Source organism: Ixodes scapularis, unplaced genomic scaffold (assembly GCF_016920785.2).
Source record: "Ixodes scapularis isolate PalLabHiFi unplaced genomic scaffold, ASM1692078v2 PGA_scaffold8__174_contigs__length_109621045, whole genome shotgun sequence".
NCBI classification, from domain to species: Eukaryota; Metazoa; Arthropoda; class Arachnida; order Ixodida; family Ixodidae; genus Ixodes; species Ixodes scapularis.
Window position 1 is genome coordinate 91,536,914 of NW_024609883.1, and position 12,018 is coordinate 91,548,931.

Consider the following 12,018-nt stretch of genomic DNA (forward strand, 5'->3'; position numbering starts at 1 on the left):
GGGCTTGACGCCGGAAGCGATGAGACCAACAAATGGTGGCTGCGCATAATCTATGCATCATTTCACCATTTTGTGGAAGAGTCTCTTTGTTCTCCGGTGACCTTATTCGCTTTAGTACCGCAATCCTTTTGGCCGCGGTGCAAAAACAACGTGCTCGAAACTCGCCACGCAATGCATTTATTCAGCCATCAGCGGTCATAACGCTCGCATTACAGAACAAGTGGACACACCGCAGCTTCGCAGACGTCTGGGCCATGAATGAATAGAGAGCTTTAGTATTGCGTAAAATAACAGACGCAACCGCTGTACGTTTGAGCTAGCATCGCGTGCTTCAAGCTGCGAATGCGCACCGCAGTTTTAGGACTCCCGACGCAAGTGGAATCTGGCACACGCAACGCTAACGCAAACGCACACTGTTTGCGTTTGCTATAGTATACGCAATAACAAAACTTACTAATATTGTGAGAGGGTACACCCCCTTCCCTTCCTTCCTTTTTTTATTGAAGTTTATTTACTGAAACTGCAACTTCCTGATCCTCTTTGTAGGCTAAACTCCTCACTAGTGATTAAGGAGAGACCGTAAGAAATGTGCGAGTCTGAAGTTTGTTTCGCGTAGTTTTATTGCTTACACAGTTCCTCGAGTACCACCGTCGGCTTTGTATGCGCCGAGAAACTGACTGAAAGGAGGAGACAAGAGCGCGCGGGAAACGCCAGAAAGCCGAGCTCTGATTCAAATAACTAGTGCGTAGACCTAAAGCTAGCTGCCTCTGTTTCCGCTGCACTCGACGAACACGTTCAAATGCAAGATCCAAGCGCCGGACGCAGCCGTTCCGTGTTCTAAAGCGTTCGACGAGTGCAATGGAGACAAAGGTCCCTATTGAAAATTCCATCAAGATACGTAATTTGGGACACTGACTGCCAGTCAGCAGCCTTGGTGGAACGTGATGGACCATCAGACGTCATCTGATGGTCCATCAGATGACGTTTGACTGCCACTGCCAAGGGAATTTCGTGAACAATGGCAGCATTTATATAAGAGTAAAGCTATACGCACTCATAAATATCGCCAAATGCCTCGATAAAACAAAATGTTCGAGAAAAAAAAAAAAGAAGGAAAAAGCAAGACCATCGCAGATGGAACCCGTGACCACTTGCGTACAAATCGGACACCTTAACCTCTATGATATGCCATCGCTTTGGAATCTCGATTTTAGCATTCGTTTTATACGAGATGCTTCAGCTGCAAATGCAGTTAAGCCTTCAACATGTTATGCAAAGCACTCGTACATCACTCGCCGTACTTCAGTTCTACTCACCTGCCAGGTAGAGTACTTTCGCGTCGTAGAACGATCCTTTTGTTTGCGCGTCTCCGGCCCAGTAGACCTGGTACACATTGTCGCCTTCAACTACGCCGCTAAAGTCCCTTACATCGTCGGAACTCACAAGAGGCTGGGTCTTGTCGAGTAGAAATTCTACTAAAACATAAGACATTGTAGAGCCCGGGCAGGATCCACAGGTTGGAGCAAGCGGGCAAACAAAACGAGTCGAGAGCGACCGTTCTTGAAAGCTCGGCAAAGCCTCTATGGGCGAAGCGAAGTGGCATGTTCGGCGTTTAGGCGGGCTTCTGATCAAGGTCGTCGGTCGGCTGCGTGTCATATCTCTAACATCAGCGGTTTTATGGGCTCACGTCCCTAAATCGTTTTCTGGTGCATAGATTAGTTTTCGTATTCATAGATTTAACGAAATAGTATCCGAACGAACTTTACGTCCTTTGACCGTACGTCTGTCTGCACGTCAAAGCTTTTTGACGTACAGTCAGAGACAATTGATGTACAATCAGAATCGCCACCAAGACATCTTAATGGCATTTCGCGGCGGCCGACTGCCACCAGGAAACCATCAGAAAGCCGACAAGTGGAGTCTGACTGGAGTTTGACTGTCGGTCAGAGACATGCTTGACTTACAGTCAGGCACAGTCAGCGGTTCACTAGGAAACATTGACTGCCAAACAGGGTTACATTGATGGATTTTTCCTCTCGGGGTAGCTAGCTTTAGGTCTACCCACTAATCGTTCCAACCAGAGCTTGGCGTTTTCACGTCCCCTCTCCTCTTCCTCAGTTTCTCAGTGCACAGAACGTACAACAGTTTGAGCAGTCAACTATGACGGCGGTGTCTACAGCGTCCCTAAATGTTGATTTCTCCGTAAGTCCACAATTACATACTGAGCCAAAGGTGCAATTATTCAGCAGCTGGACCAGCTGGAACAAGAGCCCTGGGTCAGATGGTAGCCAAGAAGAAAGATAGTGATAATCTAGGCTCCTTTCACGCATAAACTGAAAATTGTGTTAATGCTACATGCTCGTTGAATGAGTTATACGTAAATCGTTCGCCACGTAATCACCCGCACCCACGCACGTGCAAGGAGGGGATTCAGGAGTTGAAACGGAGAGGTTGGTTGGCCCGGCAAGCGCGTAGCTCTTACCGCTCGGTCTGCTTCGAGGTGAGCGTAGTTTTATCGCGGAGATGCTTCGATGGCGCCCTCTTATGTCTTGCATTCGCGACGTCACGACCAGGGTTTCCATCGGAGTGACGTCGAGAATTGTGATCCTCGCTACTTATCATCATTTACGATGAAGGAGTGAGGAGAAAGCACCGTGGAGGCTAGGAGCCATGTCGTTCTTAAACCAAAACACGGTCAGACTTGAAAGTCTAAAAAAATATGTTATGCCCGTCATTTGGTCAATCACGGTAAGCCAGGCACAACAACGCTTTAGGTCCCGCACATATCTTTTAGGAGAGAATGCTGCCCAGCAGTGCCAAGGTCGCCCGAGAGCGGGCGATCACGTGACGGATCGCGCGGCGAGGGTAAGTGAAATAGGGCCCTCTACATGCTCACGAAGTTCGCTCAACAGTGAAACGAGCTGATGTCTGCGTGCGTTACTTGTCAAAGAGATGGTGATTCACGGTTCGGCAGCTGGTCTCGTTCCTGTCAAAGCACATCTCGTTGGCCCATTTCTGATCGCAGGAAACCCAGGGAAGCGGGCTCTTCAGGGAGTGCACGATGTAGATGAGCGCATACGCCAGGATGACGTTGAAGTAGAGGCAGATGAAGAAGCAGGTGTAGGCCATGCACACGCCCAACCCTGCGAAGCAGTGACGCGAGCGCTCATGCTTTGCATCGTCACACCGACGAGCAGTGTGGTGCCACACAAATCCAGCCTGCAGAAGCGGTCTGCTATATATCCCCCCTCCCCATGTTTACAAATTAACAAACCACCTTGCAATCCGCACAGTCCAGCGTGCGCAGGTTCGTCGCTTCGTAAAACGAGTGAATCATGCGCCACACGCATAAACACTGAAAATCGAACCGACCAGATGCCCTTTTTCGTAAATGTATAGACCAACACACTGTTTCCTAACAAGCCCAAACCAGATGTGGGCAAAACAGGCAATTCCCAGACTGTGCGAAACGCAAGTTCGTCTGCTTTTTGTAAAGGGGTTGCAGTGATGCCAGACCGCCGAGTTCTTATTGGCTGATTGAAACAGATAGTGGGTAGGCCTCAAGGCATCCAGTATTCAGCTCTACCCACAATCCTTTCAATCATAACCAATCAGAGCTGGGCGTCGTTCTGACGTCATCGCAACTCCTTTGCAAGAAGCAGACGACTTGTTTTCCGTATAAGTGTGGCCGTTGGGGTGCGTAAGATCCCGATTTGCGTGAAGCGTCTGCGCATATGCGCCCAGCCAATAGCAGTGCCGAAACAGCAGACTGGCGTTAGGGCCGCAGCGGTTTGTGTATACAACATTTCTACGTTTACAGAAATCACGACTCAAACAGGCTAAATCGCAGCTCAGCGCGCGCCTATTCGTCCCCTCGGCGATCAGAGCATACTACGTGCTACAAAAACGAACGGTGAAAATGGAACCGGCCTGAAGCCCATTTTTTCTTAGAGATCTATATACACCATTCTAATTTTTAAAAAAATCACAGCTCACACGTGCTACATCACAGCCCAGCGCGTTCCTATTCGTCCTCCCGGGGGTCAGAGAAAACTACGTGAAACAAATAGGAACTGTGAAAATGGAACCCGTCGGGAGCACTTTTTTTTCCTTAAAGATCTACATGCACCATTCCAATGTTTACAAAAATCACAGCTCACACGTGCTAGATAACAGCCCGGCACGCTTCTATTCCTCGCTTCGCAAAGCGAGCAACCGTACGCACAAACGCTGAAATAGGCACCGGACAGAAGCCCTCTTCTTGAATAGCATATATATGCAAATTCGTCGGACGACATTATTTTGGGGTACATATTCTGAGCGTAAGCTCTTAACGTGCTCCTAATTGTAGCGTGGAATTGACGTTGCAAAACATAGTGGAAGCTCGCCGTTACGTTGCGAATCAGTAGCCAAGGACCAACGTTATTAGCTCAACTCAGTTACGGAACTGCCGATGCTGCATCCACAAAAAGTGCCGCACTCCCGCAAGGTTCGCGACCCACCGATTTGTAGACGGGGAACAATGTACATGTACGTTATGAATTACGGAGGCTTTAAAGCACAGCATCTATATGGCGCTGAAACACAGCATCTAGATGGCGATTCAAAGAAGGGGTAGCGGATTTAAGGAGGGGGGGGGGGGGGGGTACCCTCTCCGGCAGGGTTCCACGACCTAGTTGACCTAGTAGCGTTGCGAAGGATTCAGCTATTACTACCAGTGAATACTTCTCATAGCCATAAAACCTTGTCGCAATAGTGTGTCTTTGAACGGTACCAAACGGAAACAAAAAAGTTTATTACGAAACAACGCAGGACAATCGAGGACAATTTACATAGGACAAAAAGCAAGCTGACCTTTGGACAGGGGGAAGCAGTTGAAAGCCGCCGTGGGACCCAGGTTCTGGAACTGCCCGAGGATGAGTTCCAGGTAGTACATCGGCTTCCCGACAGTAATCATCAAGATGATGTACGGTATGAGGAAGGCCGCTGCAACATGTTTACTCAAATAAGCCTGAAGCACGTGCTGGCCATCAACTGCACGACTGTGTGCTCGAGAACAAAATGCAAGATATGTTTGGCCACAGATACGTCATGTGTAAACAGAGAACACAACCGAAAATAAAATATAAAACAAAACGAACAGCAAAATTTGATACACCTGGTGTTAGAACCCTATATGCACCCTCTCTTGAGTAAATCGGTTTTCTATGTCCCTTTTCCTTGGTCGGAAAATAAGGCAGCATGAGCTAAATATCATGCTGCCTTATTTTCCGACCAAGGAAAAGGGACATAGAAAACCGAAAACTCCGCCACGCTGCTAGACTCTCCTCTTAATTAATGAATCGGTTCGCTCTTTTCAAATGCTGCTGGTTTCACTACCAGAAATGGCGAAATAATGATGGGATAGGACAAGAATCAGTGCAATATAAAAAAAAAAAACAATAAATGAAGATCACATAGGTACATTGCACTAGGTATTTATGACGAAAACATTGTGTCTTTTGACTGAAAGGGCATAAGAACGTAATTTTTTCTATGACAGAATGTAATCGTGGATGGTTGAGCTATAGGTCAATACCAAGAAAGGCATGACATCTGATGGGCTGTCAATGGAAGCGACGGATCCTTACGTGTGACTGTGCTTCTAGGTATCAGCTTATCCGCAAATTTGGAAGGTGCCCTGATATATCTGCCATAATAATTTTCAAATTAAATACGACCTCAGCCAACACAAAGATCCGAAGTAGTCAATCAAGCAGCTCTAAACCTGTGTCGTCACGGAGCTAAGGGGCGCCACTGAGCAGCGTGTGAATGTAACGTAATATCTGGAATCTGAGGATGCCGGATTTTTTTACATCGCACTCCATACGTGGTCGCTTGCCTTCGGACGCGGCGCGTTAGTTCGTTAGTTCTCTCACCGGAGGCGCAAGATACGCGACCGAAAGAGCTTCCATCCATATACAAAAGAAAGACAACTGGGGAAGTAGAGATGATAACTTTAAGAATTGTAAAAGGGTGTTGGCGAGCGCGACGGTGTGTTCGAATCACTTATCAGATGCTTTCACGACGACAACCCTTGTGTGAGCACGGGTACCGCTGGACCATGCGGACAACTCACTCTTTCATCCTGCTTGTACCACGTTTACGCTAAAAAAACGAGTGATAGTTCTTTTGCAGGGGCTCCCGTGCCCACAAGTGTTTCAGAAAACCGTGTGCGATTGTGTTGATACGGTATGCCTTCTACTACAGCTTTCAGGAGAGGTCGAGTCTAATGCTGGCTCTATGATTAAACCTCAATTAAAGCAGTTTAAGTAAATGTACTCAATGTTAGAAGACGTCAGCGTGCGCTTACTGAAGATTGATCAAGCTCAAGTTGTAATACTCGCTTCGCCAAACAAAATGTTAACAAAGCCAGGAATCTTTGAAAGGGTGACTGTCATGAAAGTAGCCGTTGTAAGCCTCGTGAGGATAACCCCGTGACCCCCGTGAGGGTAACCCTCGTGACCCTCGAGAGGGTAACCCTCGCAACCTTCGTGAGGGTAAGCCTCATGACCCTCGTGAGGCTTACCCACTTGAAGGTACAGAGATTTGTAAACGTCTTTGAAGTTCTTTTTCAATTTGAACTGTGTATAATGGCTTGTTTTCGTGCTTTTTTTTTCTTTTTTTCTAGAAATTCCAGTCGGGCTTTTCAACTGCCCGCTTCTTTACAATGCAAAATTTATTTTTGCACTAAATGTAAAAACTCACATGCATTCAAGCTCTATATGCTGGGAGCTTTGACTTTTCACTCTAATTGCCAAAATATTAAACGTGGTGCTGCTGCTGATTTGATTAAGCTTGAATGTTCAGGGTCTGCATAAATGCAAATGAAAGCAGGACTGCTTCTGAGTTTTTAAAGATACAACGATCGGGACAGAGAACTAGTAGGTTTTTATCTCAAGGGAGGAAACCAGGACAACAATGGTGGCATAATTGTTTTCCAACAAAGTGTGACAAGAAATGTTTCTGAAACTGTAAATTAAAGTTTGAAAAAATATGTAAATTGAAAAGAAATTACTAGAGCTGAGCGCCTTCACCTTGCTTTGCCCAGTGCAAAAAAATAAGACCACTACAGTTAGCAGCATTAAAATCAGGGATGAAGACCTGCGAGACGCAAAATTTGTAATTATCCAGAACAAACATAAAAACATGGTATTGAACAAAAAATGGAAAGTTGCTAGCGAGACAGCGAAGCTGAACGAACGCCCGTTATGCGTCCTCATTACGTTGTGCCGGGGTTCCGCCAGATGGCAACACAGAAACTTCTTGCCGTCAATAGTCGTTGGCAGGTTTAATGTTTAATGTTTTTATTTGCTCAGGAGAGCGCGGCACCGCAGAAAGGCAAAAGCCCGTACCAAGGAGGCCCGCGGTGCCGTGTCTAGTGATGGTGATTATGTGATGATGTAATGTACAGATGAAAGTGATGGTGATTATGATATGGTGTGTTAGGCCTAGCAGCAATCTTCGCGGTGATGGTTTTCGTGGTGCTGCCATGGGCTGCTTACTTCTGGCAGGCCAGTCTCAAGCGCCTGGAGAGGGTTCTTCGCGTGCCATACTTGCAGGTTAAAAGTTCAGTGGAAGCTCCTCCCACCTCTTTCCACTTTAGCAGAGCAAGCGCTGCTGAGGAGGAGACCTCCTCTCCAGCGTTTGCCCTGCTAAAGTGGAAAGAGGTGGGAGGGAGAGCAGAGAAGAATGTCTCACCTCCGCCGTTGACGTAGGCCATGTACGGGAACCGCCAGATGTTGCCCAGCCCGACCGACATCCCGATGCAGGAGAGGAGAAACTCGAGCTTGTTGGCCCACTTCTCCCGCTTAGGCTGGCCCTCGTAGCGGCTCAGAGGCAGAGGGTTCGCGGCCTCCGCCTGAGCCTGCATGTCACTGGTAGGGACGGGGACGGACGGGCGAACGGTCCAGTCTACTGCTTCTTCGTTCTTTGCACAGCGCGTGCCTCTTGCGCGTAAACGAAGCTCGCGGGATATGGCGTTTCTTTCTCTTTTCGCTTTCTCTTAAAAAAACGCCTGGCGGCCGAAACCTTCTGGCGGCCGAAACCGAGATACAGTGCAGCAAGCATCGCCTCCGAGATTCTCGGAGACCGTAAGAATCTCGTAGGCCACGAGAAAGGGATGGAGGGAAGCAGTCGTATTGCGTACTCAAACTTTCTCCGCTATAGAGCGTAACGATGTCGCCGGACTCTAAAAGGCTACGCTCCCGTTGCCTAAAAATAGCAAGTTTTAGTAGACCGTGTTTCCCCCACCGATAACCCTCCGCTACGAAGAAACCGCCACTGCACCTGCGCGCCGATGGCCTTGGCTCTAAAGTTACGGGCAGCGGAGGGGGTTAGCAAAAGGGGAAGTACGGTCTACTAAAACTCGCTAATAAAACTAACGACTATTTAGGACCTGAAGATTGCACTTGGGCGGCTGAAGGGGAGGTGCGTTCAGTGCCTGCTTTTATTCATGGCTTGAGAGATTTTTGGCGTACTGGCTGCGCTCCTTAGGTCACGATCAGCTCTATACTTACGACTGGAGCCACTAAATAAGCTGCGCTTAGAGTATCGGCACTCCGTTCCACGACATTGTTGTGGGCGCCGCCATTTTGGCTCGTATGCAGAACAGACGCAACGGCCGATCGTCATGATTCAAAAGTGCGATTCCCTCAGCATTAGATTCGGTGCTAGGAAGGTCATGTAATATTGCTTTGCTCTGTCGCGAACGGTTTAAACATTTGTGGAGGGCGGAAACGCATTTCCTGTGATTTCAGATAAAGCTTCAGATAATAATAATAATAATAATAATAATAATAATAATAATAATAATAATAATAATAATAATAATAATAATAATATTTATTTTGGTTCAGGAGAACCGCGGTGCCGCAGAAAGGCAAGTAGCCCATACCAGGAAGGCCTGCGGCGCCGCATCTAAGGACGATGGGATGAGCGCCGCTGAAACACGGCCCTCCTTAGAGTTCTTGTATACACCAGATAACTGGCAACCATGATTTTAAGACACAATATGGACAAGTGCCGTTACTCTGAAGCGTAGCTTATTTAGTGGCACTACTTACGACCACGCCATCTGGGCGTTCCCTGTGGAAGAGCCACACCGGATATCTCGCCCTTCAAAAGACACAAAGCAAACTATTCGGCGGAATAATGGCTAAGATGTCACCACTCAAACAAAAGCGCGTGTGTGTATGAATGTACTATGTGCGCTTTCGACGGCTTCCTTTTCACGAAAGCCTTTTCCTCGACCAACTCAATACTAACGACCACTCCATCTGAGTGCTCCCTATGGAAGAGCATGCTCCCGGCTAAGGACCGAGTTTTAGCGCCGCCTAGTGACAGGCGTTCTCACTAGGCGGCACGAAAACTCGGTCCTCCTACCTAACTCCTACCTCATCAGGTTCTTCTGTTTTCCGTGGATGCGTGCCAGCTCATCGCGTTTTCTGGTTTCAAGAGCGTTCATGCTGTAATATGTTTTTCTCTGTGTAAAGGATACTGAAGGAGTCCAATTTGTTAACCAGTTTGCTTTATTTCAGATTGCGCAGCCAACACCTGGTGGTAATGGCTGCGCCCGCGCGCCGCCGACGCTATAGAGGCTAACACAAACTGGTGCAGCCCGAAAAAATACGAAATAAAATACCGAGTTCCAGACCCCGCTACGAGGCGCCGCTGAAACTCGGCCCTCCTTAGAGTTCTTGTATACGCGTGATTAAAGCGTCTATAAGACGCTTTAATCACGCGCCAGATTGAGCCGCCATAGCCGACCTTCTCTTGTTTTACCGAAATGACGAGTCACTGAAGCGGGCATTGACGAGCTTCCACAGGGGCCTATGAAGGGAGAAGGACGCAGTAGCACCTAAAGAGGCGATAACCTGCCCTGCAGTGGCAATGATAAAGTGAAGCGAACGGAATAACAGGAAACAAGAACTGAAGGTCGGTTATGGCGGCGCCCATGCACAGCCGCCTGAAAGCGTCTGAAAGGAGGCTATGGACCGAACATAAAAAAAAAAAAGAGTTATAACTTTTTTTTACTTTAGTGTTTTTTTTAATTTAGATGTGATGTTTTTACCGCCATTGGGCCCTTCTGTAGTAAATCCTAGTGTGATACTTTATCAAGCGGACTTATGAGGTCACTTTATACGCTTCACCCGGCTTCGGGATCTCGCTGTAGTTACAAAAACCAAATTGAATAATTGTTCACTATTTTTTTTTTCTTGAGGGCAAGGGCGAGGTTTAGAAGAAAAAGAAGCGGAGTTAAGTCAATGTCCACTTTGCAAGCGTGGGCACGAGGCGAGTGTTGCAGAAGGCAATCTGAAGCAGCACAACGCTTTGAGCAACACCATGCTAGTCGCAATCCTGGTGAAGGTGGTCGCCCTGGTGGGAGTGCTCTTCATGTTCCACCACATGGGACCCGTGCTTCCAAGCAGCAGACGCATCACCCACTTTCCCGACGACGCACCTCTGGGAAACGACACTCCGCTTCAAGGACGTACGTAAACTGACCGATATATGTGGTCTATACGGGAGAGACGAACCCTAGAAACACAAGACTTTTCAGGCCTTCCAAGAGACTTCCGGCCACTGGGTTTCGGCAGGTCGTCCTATCTTGTTTATGCGAACAGGAGGTATTCGCTGGACGCCATATTTGAGGGCGCTGTTTAAAGCGCATGCTCAGAACGAGCTGACATTATTAGGCTTTGAAGATGTTCAATCTTGATCGTGTGGAAAGCACGTTGTAAAAGAACTGTGGAAGCTCGCGATCAGCACGCACTCAGCGGTCGAGCACAGAACAATGGCCACAAGTAAATACTCCATATATACTTTGTCTCTCCTTAGTATGGACTATTGTTAGCCGCGCGTGCTGAAAGCGCGAGCTAGTTGCTTCGAATGAAGCCTCGGCGACTGCACGAGCGCTCGCGCAGCGAGTGCTTCAGACAAGGCAGTCAAGGCTAGCCACTCGCGCTAGCACAGCATTTGCGGTTAGTCCATGCTAAGGTGAGACCAAGTATAGACGCTTGCAAGCATGGCGTCCAGACAGGTGCCCAATGCGTGCAAGCACGCACAGCATGCACGTGAGGATAGCTTTGGCAGGCCGGCAATTGCAGGTGCTTGCTCAAACAAATCGGCCGCCAGATACCCTGTTTCAAATCGTCTATGGGAGGTATTAGAGCCACTAAATCAGCTACGCTTCAGAGTAACGACACTTACCTATCTTGGTGCTTAACCTTATGGTTTTCAGTTATCTTAGGCCTTATCTGAAGTCAAAGGAAACGTTTTTCCGTCTTCCAGAAATGTTTTAGCAGTTCGCGACAGAGTGAAGCAATATCACATGAGCTTTCTGACACTGAATCTAAAGCTGAGGAAGTCACACTTTTGAATCCTGACGATCGGAAGTTGCTTCTTCTCCGTGCTAAGCACCAAGATGGCGGCGGCGACCACAACAGTATCGGTGAACAGAATGCGGATTCTCTAAGCGTAGCTCGTTTAGTGCCTGTAATCGTCAAGACGCTCGTCTCCCTTCTGCGTTTGCTACCACCAGCGAAAGCAATTCCCTCGTAGTAAATGCACCAAAGTTCACCTTTTCCGTTTCAGAAAATATTATATGTTAAGTGATTGAAACCTTTCGTAAAAAGCTCATTCAAGAAACAAATGTTCGCCTTGAACGTAAATTAAAAGGCAAAATTATAATTGTTGATAAAGCATTTGTTTTTGTAAGTAGGCAATTTATAATGCCGCCGTGTTTACAATCTTCGTGTGGTGTAGGTCAAACGGAGGATTTCATCAACAACCGCGTCAGTACAGTCCTGGCCATGATGGACACGGAGCGCTTCAAAACGGCTGCAAATGCTCTCCGGGCTGCCGCGAACGCTGTCGCCATTGCTGACACCATGGAGGAGAGGCTTTCTCCTACGGTACTCCTGATCATTATCCCGGTGATACTGAGCGTTCTGTTTGCAAGGTACTTTCTAATGTTAT

General features: G+C 47.7%; 1 protein-coding gene across 1 annotated transcript in view; it reads right to left on the reverse strand.

Moving 5' to 3' along the window:
* Positions 1–7,912, reverse strand: part of LOC8040364 (sodium-dependent proline transporter-like) — a 41,273-nt gene extending 33,361 nt beyond the window's left edge. Inside the window, exons 1-3 of the mRNA XM_040223229.2 lie at positions 7,741–7,912; positions 4,855–4,986; positions 2,942–3,143 (exon numbers count right to left, since the gene is read on the reverse strand). Coding sequence (XP_040079163.2) covers positions 2,942–3,143; positions 4,855–4,986; positions 7,741–7,912 — 506 coding nt within the window. The remainder of the gene's footprint in view (positions 1–2,941; positions 3,144–4,854; positions 4,987–7,740) is intronic.
* Positions 7,913–12,018: the final 4,106 nt, after the last annotated feature.